Genomic DNA, 14,592 nt, shown 5'->3' on the forward strand with positions numbered 1-14,592 from the left:
TTCTTTAAATGGAACCATATGTCAACCTTATTAAACAATGTTCATGTATGTCTTAAGATTGTAAGCAGAATTCTCATTTATGAGCATGTCATAATGTGAAATCAATTAAATTAAAAGTAGGCTTACAAACGTTTATATGGATTCTTTGAATGTCTCGCATGTTGGGTGAACTTTGTAAAGCAAACTAATAGATCCCTTTAGGTACTACATCAGTGAGCCATGTCTAACAAAGATAGATGCTGACAGACTTTCACTATCACATAAGCAGCTCTGGAATCTGTATTTCCTGAGGAGTTAAGGGGCTTCTTTAAAAGTAAAGATCTACTAGACTCAGAGGCACTATGCTCAAATCAGAAACAGCTGTTTCTCTACATAGTTTACCAACATTTACCATGGTGCACTACCTAAAAGTAAATATATTTCAAGTACTATGTAGTTAAAATGTAATTGTATTTTTTATATATATTGTATTTAAATATTATACAACAAAAATAAAAGGCATTACATGACATAACATTGTAGAAAAGTCATCTTTTTGACAAGACTAAAGATCACATATAAGAAAAGTGAAAGTAAAAATGACACTATACAGCTAAAAAACAAAACAAAAAAAACAATGGCTTTAATAACAAATCTTGTGTGTTCTCCCAAGGGCAGTCCATGATTTAGGGTGATTAGCTTACTACTTGCTAATCCTTTCCAGACACAAAAGAGATGAGTGGGTTACGTAAGGTCAGTTCCAGCTCAAAGCATCACCAGGAAACTAAGTCTGAATAAGGAATGCGGCTGTCTTAGTCAAAGAGCACACACAACTTTACTTCTGACCAGAGCAGAGGTCAGGTCAGATGAGATCTTAGCGGAATTTACTAAGTTAATTGAACTTTCTACAAATCTTTTTCTGGATATCTCTTATTTGAGGCTAGTGTCTGGACAGCAAAGGTCCATGTTTTATTGATCAAGTTTTATTTATATATCAATTAAAATAATATCAATGAACATCAAATGGATGGTTCATATTTATTTCCAGAGGAAATAAGGTTTGAAAGTTGTAGTTTCATATATCAATGGAGAGACAGAAATCTCTCAGATTTCATTAAAGGTCCCATGGCATAACATTTTTATTTTATGAGGTTTTTCAACATTAATATGAGTTCCCCTAGCCTGAATGTTGTCCCCATGTCGCTAGAATTTTTGATCGGTGTAATACAGTTTCAGGCTGTCTTTCTCTCCCTTTGAGAAAATGAGAGCTCAGAGGAGCTGATCTTAAATTCTCCTGTTATGACGTCATAGCAGGAAAGGTTTCCGCCCCTTCCTCTGCTTTGCCCGCCCAGAGAATTAGTAGAGAAAGGAGTCAGTTTTATCAGTGGATGTCAGCAGCACAGGCTTTACCGTATGGATTCAACAGCACCGCCACAAACAGTGAGTAACAGTGTTCATTAATGCCTGATCTGGGATCAGTGAGTTCTGATGTGTAGCTAATCATTCTGTTCTAAATCGTTTAAAACTAAGTCCCGCTGCTGGCTATGTCAACGCATCAGTGAATCAAGCCAGTGACTAAAACCATCAGCTTCATATCATTTCTGTTAGCAGCATGAAACAAAACTGTTATTTAAATGATTAAACTACAGAGAGCGACCAAAGAACACTCTATAATGTTCGGATTGGTCAATCACACGTGTGAATGACGCTGCTCATTATGCTCAACAGAAGCTCTTACTGTATTCATGTCGATGTCGTGTTTGTTGTTAGCTGTGGTGAAAGCATTTTGTGAGAGAAATAACGTTGCAAAGTTCAGTCGTGTTTATCCAGAGCTCTCAGATACAAACAAAATAAACTTGCGCTCTCAAAAACTTGGTACAATAACACTTCCTCAGCAATCTTTCCCCAGCTCCGTTTCTCTCCGTCTCTCTCTTGGCTGGCAGCACTGCAGCTCAGCTCGTGCCTGACTAAACCACGTCCCCTCCGCACGTATTCTCATTTCAAATGCAAAGATGTCAGCCAATCACAACAGTGGGTGTTTTCACTGAAGACTCACAGCAGACACGCCTCTTGAAACAGAGCATTCCAAACAGAGGGCTAATATTAGTATAGAAAAAATGCCTTTTATTTCTAAATTATGACATTTTTTATGTAAAAATCATACTAACAATATAAGTACACCACAGGAAACATTATAAAACAATAAAACAACCCGTGCCATGGGACCTTTAAAAAATATCTTCATTAGTGTTCCAAAGATAAGCAAATGTGTTCCATGTTTGGAACGACATGAGGGTGAAAAATTAATGAGAGAATACAATTTTTGGGTAAACTAACTCTTAAAACAAATAAATTAACAAATCATTTAAAATCAACCAAATTATCAACAGATCACATTGGATTTGTTTTAGAGGTTTTATTAAGAATATTAATAATTATTAAGAAGAGAAGAAGATGAACTTGATTACAAAAATTTTACAAGGTTTATTTTTAAATGACTCAAAGTTATAACAGTGACTTTGAAGTAGCTCAAACGGCCTAACAGTGTGTAAACACTAGCAAATTAACAGAGGAAGACGTGACAATCTGAATGTGCATAGCCTAGAAATCTAGACGTACCCTAGCGGCAGCTTTAATATTCCGCTAATCTTCCTCTTCTGAGCTGTAAAAACCAAACTCTGGTCAGGCCAATCACATTGTGTATAGAGTCGGTGGGCGGGGCTTAACATAATGATGGCCGAGTTCCGCTTGAGGCTGGCGAACGGCAGCCTTTCGGATCAGCTTTGACCGCGAATCTGGAAGACTTGGAGTTAAGCTTTTCTCTGAGAAAAGAACAAAGAACGGCACTGAAGTCATTCTTAAAAAGGGAAGACGTGTTCGGAGTTTTGCTGACCAGATACGGCGAAAGTTTAATCTATCAACTAGCTCCACTTCACGTTGCTGTGGTTGGTTGTAGTGCTATCCTATCGCGTGCAGAGGGAGTTTGAAAGACAACCGTTTATCCCGCCCCATAGATTGAGCCCTGTCAATGGTGAGTTTCCAGACCAAACATCTTGATGTGGGTCTGGCTTGTCAGGCTAAAATGTTCATGAAATCTAAAACAAACTGAACATGTGACAACGGTAACTGTATGGGTCATTAACTTTAAGGTCAATTAAAGTTAATCATCTAATGAATGACTACTAGTCTGCTGAGAGTACTCACAGGATATGATTATTGGGGTCTCCCAAGCATTCAATTACAGCATTCATTTAGGTCAAAGGAAGACAAGTTGCTTCTTTCCTGTTACCAGAGTAGTCAATGTCTCAACACTCTGTCCTCTAACCAAATTCCACTAATGCCATGTACAGTAGGACCTCTATTTCTGAATTTGTGTGTGTGTGTGTAAGGTATAAAATGACCTTGGAGCATGTCCACATAGAACCTTGAAGCTTTTCCGCTCCCTCTAACACAGAAACACTCCCAGGTTTGTGAACTATGTGGCAATAAGCTTGTGTACATTATAAAGCCAATATTAATTCTTTAGATCAAACACACCCTGAGGGGCAGACAGTGTAAGAAAAATGAAATAAGATAGGTTATGTATTTGAGAAAGAGTGAAACGTGGGGGTTGACAGGCAGATCTGAGATGCCTTGAGGCTGGAGTCTTCTGCAGTCGTGGCTCGCTGCTTCAAAGCAGCAAACTTGACGCCAGGCAGCAGGGAGACCTAAAAACTGTAAGCTGCTTTCACCTCTTCCTCCCACAGATAAAAACACATGCACACACCCACACAATCATCTATCATCCTGGCACTCTAAAACACACGTAGCCTTCTCTTTTCTTGTGACCCAACAAAAAATGTCTGAGTTTCTGTGACGCACACGGATTGCCCTTTCTCTCTGTTTAATCATCTCCTCCATTCACTCCATGGCTCAATTCAAATCTTTTGTTAAGTAAGAAAGGTGGTTTCATCTGAGTCACTAGCCAAAGCTGAGTTTTGGCTTTTTGACAATAAGTATTTAAATATACTATTTAAATATAATATTAAAATTAGATACCCATGTATGTATTTAGCATTTGCAGTTTGAACCAAATATGCTTTTGTTTAGCAATGTCAGTACCTTTGATCTAAAACAGATCTGTAGTTAATAAAATATATTATATTTAGTGCTGTCAATCAATTAAAAAAAAAATTACTAGATTCTGTAGTTAATCGCAATTAAAAACACTTACATTTTAATACGTTTTTAATATATTTTATAATGTAATAATTTCACAGTTAATCTCCAAATTAATGTAGAAACAACATAAGTATATTTCAAATATCTGTTGTAAAGGCAGGTATCACTGATACTAATACGACTACTGATTTCTCAATTAAATGTTTTTTTATTTTTTTATTTTAAACATTAATTATAGCCATTCAACTTTACAATGTAATTGAAAGCTATCAATTTTGTAAAAAAATAATTAGGCTTTAACAATAGCACAACTTTTAATGTGAACTTAAAACAATCCTCACATAAACCCATAATAAATGTCATGTTTACCTGCATGTGCCCTATAAAAAATATATAGAAATTGAATAAAGTTATCAAACAGTCTGCACTGCATAAATAATGAATTAAATATAGTTATGTCAGGACCACTATCCTTAAAGAGCATTGATTGACTATTAGCATATCATTTGGATTGCTGGTATGGTTCTGTTCTGGGCAAGAACTCCCTGCAGGGAGTCGCTTGGATAAGAGAAGGGAGAGCAGCGATAAACCCCCACAACAGAGCCAACATAATGTGTTGAAAATATCGTTAATGTCAATATTTAAAATAAACAGGGAATATTTTAGTCTGATTCAAGGAGAATCGAATACCAAATCCTGACTGGATGAGAGGAGGAGCTGGGGATGGAGGAGGGTTATTAGCGCCAGAGAAACACGATAGCTGCTGATATTCCTGAGGAGCTTATATATGTATGATAGTCAGCATATTCCTATAGGTAGACATGATCAGCTGACAGCCAGAGGAAGCCAGCTTGACTAACATGACCTGCCAGAACGGATTTTACGCTTGATATTAATCCTTATTAAAGATACAAACGTTTTTTAGTCAAGAGCAGTAAGTAAATTTCTCTATTACCTTTGTTCTTTGATTACCATTCATGACAGACAGCATTAGTGACTGCTGTCACTTTAAGAAATGCCATTGATGCACATGACGTGGATCTCACACGCGTCCTATTTTCTCACAACATTTTACATTCATTTAAAACGTTATTGTACTAATTTAAGACTGCTCTTATATGGATCATCTACAAAACTGACATTTTGACATAACTGTGTATTGTTCATTCAAGTGCAAAAGAGATCTCAATCCTAGTGCTGTCTGTGCATGATACTGGTGTGCGTCTTTTTGTGTTGTGTGTGTGTGTTACATAGTCAGGACATTAACCTCTTACACTCCAGGGCCATTTTTTGTGATTTCCGCCTGGATTTGGCCTACCCAAATTGAAAAGCTTCCCATACACACATACAGTGGTCTAGGGTTAAAATGTTGGTGTCATTTTACAGGAAACCCTTTGAAGTTACATAATACACTGCTAAAAGTGATAAACATGTAAGTATTTACATGTTTATCACTGTCCCCCCCCCCACACACACACACACAAAAAATGCGCTTTTTGATTTTTTCCCATAAATCCATTTTTTAAAGTGTGTAACTCAGGCCCTGTGAACTCTAGGACTATTTCCACTTGTATGCAAGATTTATTCAAATGGGTCTGGAGGGATGACCCCCCTTTTTCCCCCTTTGCCCCCCCTTCGACCCCCCCCCCACCACCACCACCATATACAGTGATATAAATGCAATATCCCAGTGTCATTAAATTAATTATATATTCTGGAAACAGACCAAACTGTCTGCAGGGTCCTAGAGCACACAGGGCCTGAGTTACACACTTTCAAAAATGAATTTATATATAAAAAAATCAAAAAGCACCCACTTTTTGGGGGGTTTATAAAAGCTGACACAACATATACTTATGTTTATCACTTTTAGCAGTGTTTTATGTAACTTGAATGGGTTTCCTGTTAAATGACACCAACATTTTGAACCTAGTCCATTGTATGTGTGTATGGGAGGCTTTTCAATTTGGGTTGGCCAAATCCAGGCGGAAATGGCACCAGAGTAATGTAGTGTAAATAAATTACTTTGTGTAAAACAAATGCCAAAGCGATGCATATTTCCTGAAAGTAGAGACTAAGCTTTCAAATGGTGCCACATATGACATCATAGCTCCTCCACAGACATTTAAAATGGAAAGTATATACATGACGATGATGTCATTGCCCGTTCTCTTTGTCTTGTCATGCTTGAATGGTTTAAAAGCATTTGCATGTATAAAAGTTTATCATATTGTAATGCTAGCCAAAAGATGATGAAAATATGGACAATAAACTGGAAAAAACGTATTGCATGAGTTAACGTTGACAACACTAATTATATTACATTAAATTGATATAATGTGTAATGTTAATATACCTAGTTTTATGCTAAGTTCTGTTATGAAAAGATGGTGCAAGCTGACATGTCCTTAACTCAATCTGTTTGCAATCACATCGTTCTCTATAGGACACAGATGATTGGTTCCTGCTGTATCAGTAGCCAATGAGCTCACTGCTCAACCTTCAAAAACTTGCTCTGCAGTTGCTGCACTGTCAGAAACCTTCCACCTTCCCCAGCTCCCGCTGTATAATATACTATAAGGGTAATTCATGTACACTATATTTTACAGCAGCAGCATGTCTTTCTTGCTTACAGCAGTCTGTTGTGTATGCATTAGCAGTAGTAAGTATCAAGTCGATTCACATATGAATCACAATTCTATCTCCTACTAATTCGCATTGATTCACAAATGTCAAAAATCGATTTTCAAAAGTGTTATATTTCTTCAACTTCCCAGTACTGCTTAAAATTATTGACATGTTAATAATAATAGGCTAATAATAATACAGGGCCTCAAATCTCGAATTCTCTTTCACACCTTATTGCACTTGCACGGTCAAATACGCACACGCAATCACTTATGTCAAAATGTACATATGGAGTTTTATAACACAATCTTTTGTCATACACAAACGCTAACAGTTAGGAGAAAATCGGATGTGTAATGCGTTTATATTAGATTAGATTAGATTAGATCTTTATTGTCATTGTAAATGTTTATACAATGAAATTATGTTGGAACAATCTAATTTGCAGCATAAAAACAATTAATACAAAAATATACATTATTAGATATAATTATATTATACAACAATTATATTAGATTCTTAAAGGGACATCAGCCTATCAAATCTGTTTCATTAATATTAATAATTAAAAAATATTACTGCTTTTGACAAAATATTTTTTGTATCTTTAATATGTATCAATTTATATTTAAATAATATAGTGAAGACCATACAGCATTATTCTTATTTTTACATTCTTAATACATGTTAAATAAAGCTTGGCTGTACCTGAAAAACGTAAAGTTTATTTAATTTGTATATTTTCATATTGTATTTGTCCTACTTATAATTTGCATCTTTGTTCCTATTTTTAACATCAAAATTGCCAGCCTTGCTTTATTGGGATCGCCGAAGCCTATATTACCAAATGTATCTGGCAAAAAAAATGTTTTAGCATATAAAAACTGTACATCTTTCAGTCACAGGCAACTGTGTATCATAAGGCTTTAAAAAATATATTTACAGTGATATGACCAACATAATTTACATTTCCCTAGAGGGACGACACATCCCCAAAGCAAATGGCACTTCAAAAATCACAGAAACTACCGTTCCTCATCATTACAAACTCTGCCGTGACAATTGTTGTTCTTCTATTCTTTTCTCTCTCTTTCTTATGGCACAGCATGTTCTCCTATTCTCAGTCTGTTCCTCTTTCACACGACCTAATCTGTATTCATAATATCAGTAGCATTTGGAGATATTTAACCTTTATTTAGGGGTACCTGCCTGGTGCTCTAGAACTAGATTCTTGAACTGAAACTTCTGAAGTCCAGTACTCAAAATGGCACCAGTAATCCTTATCATATTTAAAGCAGAATCACATCTGTTCTGTCAAGTTAATCAGAACAAAATCATCAGACCACAGATATGAAGTCAGCTCAAAATCTATGTTAGGTCAACCAGGTGTAGTTGGCTTAAAGTAAGGGCCCAAACAATTAAAAGTCTCTTGAGGTCTGAAAGGGATTTCTTGAACTGCTAAAAACAAAGTCATTTTAATTGCAGATGTGTTGTTATTTTTAAATAACACTCAAACTACTAAAACAATTTTTTGTGAATTTAAATAAAGATGAAATAAAATAAAATATATATATTAGATGGGAAAACATTTAAAAAATGAAAAATGTTGCCTCGGGAACTAACTGAAAAAAATTCAGTTAGTTCCCGAGTTTTAAGTTTAAGTAGCATGTTCAAATTGTTAAAACTAATATTGAAATAAAATAAATTGAAGAATGACAAACATGAAAAAATACTAATAAAAATGACATAACAGGCACATAACAAAATTATTAGAACATTTAAAACTGAAAATATAAAAATAAAAGCTACTTCAAAGTATTAATAAATACTATATCAGTACATACAATACAACAAGATAAGACTGGAGATTTACTTACCAAGATTAATTAAAATAATTAATATTGATTCATTCTCAATTCACATCATTTGATCAAAATCAGACTTCTAAGTTGTGGACATGCTGCGGACATGAATGATGACTTAAGTGCAATGGCTTGTTGGGGGGAAAGGCATGATATGACTTTTCTAAGCAGCTTGCCTGATGTACTTTTTCCACCTACAACACCCTAGCAACCACATAACTTATAAACCCCTAAGCAACAACCTTGCAAACATCCACAACACCCACATACCATTTTATTTAGAAAATGTATAAAATATATATTTACATAGCCTTTGATACTTGTTTTAGATAAAGTTCCCCTCTTCTTTGTTCCTTAAACACACTTCTTCTTTGTATGATTTTGCCATTTATAAACACAACAAGCCATTATGATGCTATATACTCTCCCTTACTCTCTCTTGCATAGGCTTACAAAGCTTTAACTGGCTCCTAGGTAACAGATGGTTCCTTGGAGAAGCATTTATGTGCTAGAACATACTAGACAAACTCACACTCAATCATATCCAATTAAAGTACAGTCAGCCTATGCTGTCCAATTAAAGGGGCAGATTTACAACCTCTAATCCCAATAGAAGAGAAGAGAAGAGAAGAGAAGAGAAGAGAAGAGAAGAGAAGAGAAGAGAAGAGAAGAGAAGAGAAGAGAAGAGAAGAGAAGAGAAGAGAAGAGAAGAGAAGAGAAGAGAAGAGAATTAATGTTATAAATATACACTCACCTAAAGGATTATTAGGAACACCATACTAATACTGTGTTTGACCCCCTTTCGCCTTCAGAACTGCTTTAATTCTACATGGCATTGATTCAACAAGGTGCTGAAAGCATTCTTTAGAAGTGTTGGCCCATATTGATAGGATAGCATCTTGCAGTTGATGGAAATTTGTGGGATGCACATCCAGCACATAGAGACCAAGCAACATTTTTCCAGTCTTCAACTGTCCAATTTTGGTGAGCTCGTTCAAATTGTAGCCCTTTTTTGCTATTTGTAGTGCAAATGAGTGGTACCCGGTGGGGTCTTCTGCTGTTGTAGCCCATCCGCCTCAAGTTTGTGTGTGTTGTGGCTTCACAAATGCTTTGCTGCATACCTCAGTTGTAACGAGTGGTTATTTCAGTCAAAGTTGCTTTTCTATCAGCTTGAATCAGTCTGCCCATTCTCCTCTGAACAATCAACAAGGCATTTTCACCCACAGGACTGCCGCATACTGGATGTTTTTCCCTTTTCACACCATTCTTTGTAAACCCTAGAAATGGTTGTGTATAAAAATCCCAGTAACTGAGCAGATTGGGGAATACTCAGACCGGCCCGTCTGGCACCAACAACCATGCCATGCTCAAAATTGCTTAAATTACCTTTCTTTCCCATTCTGACATTCAGTTTGGAGTTCAGGAGATGAGTCTTGATCAGGACGACAGCCCTGAATGCATTGAAGCAACTGCCATGGGATTTGATAATTGAGAAATTGAACAGGTGTTCCTAATAATCCTTTAGGTGAGTATATATATATATGGGGTGGTGAACAAATCTGCAATTAACTCTTTGTAGTTTTAGATGAAGCTTATGGTTAATTTACAAACCATGCAGCATTAATTAACTATATTGGCTGTGTTAGAGAGCTTCTTTATCCCTCAGATGGCCAGATTAGCATTACAGCACTTTGCCTGGATTAGAGCACACTTCTAAACAAAGGCCTTATTCCACAATCCTCCCAGCCCCACTTAATCATACCTCAGAGGAACCAATAACATAATTTATAATAATTTTTAATATTATTCTGCTACTATTGCAACAAAACAAAAACAAAAAACAATGAAAAAACAAGGAGTATGAATAATAATATCGCTATATTATTATTATGCCTAAAATGAATGATCTGAAATTGCTAGATCAGAAGATGTGTCCAGGCCTACTCATTTTAAAACATCCTTAGAACTAACAACGCATTGTTTCTGAGGCAGCAGAATTCAACGGCATAGCTTTTATAATATAGTTCAATAAACAAGAGGATAATATCAAATAACTTTTAGACTTTTAGGATCTTGCTTTTCATGAAAAAAGTCCCAAACAAAGCCACGTCAGAACTTTAGCAAAACACTATAAATTGTTGTTTGTTTTGGGGTTTTTTTTTTAAATGTTAACTAATCGGTTTAGCAAATTATTCAATGACTAATTCATATAGTCGTTTTTGAACTAAACAATTATATAAGTAAATTATTCAAATGGCAGTAATATATACAACAAAATTATGTTATTCAATTTATGTAATGTATTTATGTATGTAAATAATATATATTGGGCCATAACATCCACAGCAGAACCTTGGTAAACCTCCATCAGTAATATGATATGCACAATGATTATAGGTTACTGATGATGTAGGGAAGATACATATAAATCTCTCTCTCTCTCTCTCTCTCTCTCTCTCTCTCTCTCTCTCTCTCTCTCTCTCTCTCTCTCTCTCTCTCTCTCTCACACACACACACACACACACACACACACACACACACACACACACACACACACACACACACACACACACACACACGTAATTTCCCTCACACGACATCTTGTCATCTCACTCTCTATTTCCCTTGCTCTCTCTCTTTGACAGATCCCCTGGTAGGACACAGCTGGATTTGGTGCCAGACAGAAAGGCAGGGCATACCCACAGGCTATTCCTCTAAGTTCACACACACACACACACACATTTGAATTTACTTTATTAGAAACACAAATAAACCCTTAGGCAAAGGTACATGATACTGGATCTATACACAGTTCATTATGTTTAACTGGTGTCTGGTTTGCCATAATGGTAATTTCATAACTTGAAATTTGAGTGAAAATAAACTTATCGGTCTGTGATCAGTGAGTATCGAATTAAGGCTTATGTAGAGTCACATCAGAGCTGCAACATAAAAGCACATATCCTGAATGAAACAAACAATATTTGATAGCCTATTTCTGTGGTAGCTGCTTAACTAAAGGATGTGATGTAGCCAATCCCTTACACCCAAGTGTGTGTGCTTGAATGAACACTGGAGTGTCTCAAAGTCATGTCTGACTGTGTGTGTGATACAGACTTGACTCACCACAGACTAACCCTCACGCCACACAAAATGCCAAAATTAAACAGAAACAAACTCATCTTTGTAATATCCTGTGTTTTATTATAGAATTACAAAGAAAAGTTTGCTCTCTATCCATTTTAAAGTCAGTGTTTAACATCTTTCATATTTATCGTGCACAGAAATCTTGGTATTTGTTTACTATTAAAATAGGTAATATAGTAGGTTTACTAGCTATTAAAATAGGTTTACTGTTAGACAATAGTGGATATTGAATAAAAGGAGAATAATCCAAGATTAAATTATTGCTATCACTTGTTTCATTAAATGTAGCATACATTTAATGTAGATACTTTGAAACCTACAAATTTAGGTTTAATGTGAATCATTCTTCAAATACTTATTCAAAATAGTTTATTCATAGAGTCTCTTTTCCACTGAACTCGACTGTGACCAATGACATATTTGCGTGTAATCATGTTTTATGTGAGAAAGGCCAATCTTTAAATAAATACAGATATAATATAGGCTACCCTTTCAATACTATATTTAATCTACTTGTGGCGGTTGTGTTCGTATTGGCCTACTTTAACGTGGTCATGTGACTTTAAAATAACCATACATATTTTTTTAACATGAAATCAAGATACTGTGCACTTTAATTTATAGTTGACATCTGTAAAATGCGTCAGTGGCTAGTTTTTACAGTCACAAAACACTTTTTCATAATTTATTCCGCTTCAAAAACCGGATAGACTGCTTCTACGGAAGCGTTCAAATGTGCCTCACGTTTTGCCTCAAGTTTTGTTTTTTACACACAGACACCAGCATTAGAAGTATCTTTTTTTTTCTTCTTTTTTTTTTGTCGATCACTCGAGACTGTCCATGGTCCTTAAATCATAACCCCTGCCCGAGTCAAATGAACACTAGTGAGGTAGTCAAAAATAAATAGTTATTCTTTTCAAATAGGCTATGCACTGCTTATTGTATATCTAAAATAGAACATCAGCACATAAAAACATGCGGGCTTACCTGAAGTCGAGATTAATGTTAATAGGAAGAGTTGATGCGTCCGTAACATGATTCTCTACGTAAATGACGTTCATACAAATACAAATAGGCTATAAATATATATTAATAGGCTAATGCAAAAATAATGAACACAAATTCCTCAGAAGAAGAATTGTTCCGTGGCTTTATGTCCGTGAACTCGGTGGCTGTCTCGGTGGAGGTTTATTTCCGCTGGAGGACACAGATCCGCTACAGGTGGCTTCTAAGAGCCCAGCGAGTTAAATACGCCTGCAGGGGGAGGGAAGGCTACTTTAGGCTACAACCTAGTTTGCGCAACAGGACTCTTGAAATCAGTGCGGCATATACCCCCCACCCCCGCCCTCAACGTCATGAGTCTGTTGAGAAAATGTCATTTTAACTGAGCTCCATTCTTTAAAAAAAATCAATGGCTAACTTCCTATTTTTAAATGTTTAGACTTTCAACGGGCTTATGTATTGCTTTATTTGCATTCGTTTGAAACGCATTAATATGCAGTTTATTTGCAATAGCATAGCATGAGTGATGGGAATGAGGTCAGAAAATCCATTAGAACTGATGTAAAAAAATAAAAATCCATAAAGAATCGAGTGTCAGTAGGTTATATAGTTTACTTGTAATACAAATTTCAGAATTGTTTTATTATTACTTTAGTAGGCTATTTTCATTTTACTTTATGTGTACATTTTCAAAACCCTTAGTCCAAAAAGCACAGCTATTAAAACCTGATTGCAATCTTTCATTACGGTTATACATATTTCATATTTCAAGCCCCAAATGAGAACATTTGGTTAAATCACCGAAACAACATGATCTATCAATTTAGTTATTTTTCCAATAATCAATCAACTTTATTTAATAGCGTTTTTACAATGACGATTGTTTCAAAGCAGCTTTACAGGAAAATATTGCAACAAAATTAGATTTGGCTGTACAATCGTTCTGGAGAAAACAGTGATGTTATCAGCTTATTTTAATTTATCATATAGCGACGATGATCAGTATTATAGTTTATAGAATTAAATAAGACTTAATTAATTAATTTTATTTGTATAATTAGTTGAATAACTTTGATCATAATTTTAGTGTCCCCAACTGAGCAAGCCAAGCCAAAGGCGACAGTGGCAAGGAACCAGAACTCCATCAGGGCATGATGGAGAAAAATAAACCTTGGGAGAAACCAGACTCAGTCTTGGTGCCAGTTCTCATCTGGACTGATTCCACAATCAGTTCATTCAACAGCAAACAATACAAGATACATGTTTCAATCACCCTTATTGCTAAAATAATTAGTAATGCAGGCTATGCTGGCTATGATACATTCAACAAGAAACTTGCATCACTTAAGTTGTGTAATTGACATAAAAGAGTTTGCTGCCAATACAGTAAATTTTCTCCCGATACCACTGAACCTATAGTAAAATGAACAGTGTGTTACAGTAATGTCACAGTCTCTACCATTATAATTCCTCTGTTTAATTTATTCCATTGTATACTTTGATGTAAATTGTCGTATTTGATGCCGTCTGTCTTCCTTCTGATGCATCTCAGATCAATCTGATGTTACTGTTTCCTCTCCTTATATCCTTCTCTGTTCACAAATTGCAAATCTACAAATTGCTAATCTACTAAAGCATATATATCCCTTTACCCTTTATTCTATCACTTTATGAGGGAAACACTCATTTAGATCATAAATCCAATTATAGCAGAAGCAGGAGGTGTTATAACCTTTCAACCTATATCGTCATATTGGTCATACTGACGCAAACATAGGAGTTTGTCACTTAGAGCACACCTTATTGTAAAACA

General features: G+C 35.5%; 1 protein-coding gene across 2 annotated transcripts in view; it reads right to left on the bottom strand.

The window, feature by feature from the left end:
- si:ch211-198m17.1 (mucin-13) overlaps positions 1-13,003 on the bottom strand; it is a 30,308-nt gene extending 17,305 nt beyond the window's left edge. For both annotated transcript variants that reach the window (XM_067428967.1, XM_067428966.1), the window contains exon 1: positions 12,765-13,003. In XM_067428967.1, the coding sequence (XP_067285068.1) occupies positions 12,765-12,813 (49 nt within the window). In that variant the 5' untranslated portion in view covers positions 12,814-13,003. The remainder of the gene's footprint in view (positions 1-12,764) is intronic.
- Positions 13,004-14,592: the final 1,589 nt, after the last annotated feature.

This window comes from Pseudorasbora parva, chromosome 2, assembly GCF_024679245.1.
Source record: "Pseudorasbora parva isolate DD20220531a chromosome 2, ASM2467924v1, whole genome shotgun sequence".
Lineage (NCBI taxonomy): Eukaryota > Metazoa > Chordata > Actinopteri > Cypriniformes > Gobionidae > Pseudorasbora > Pseudorasbora parva.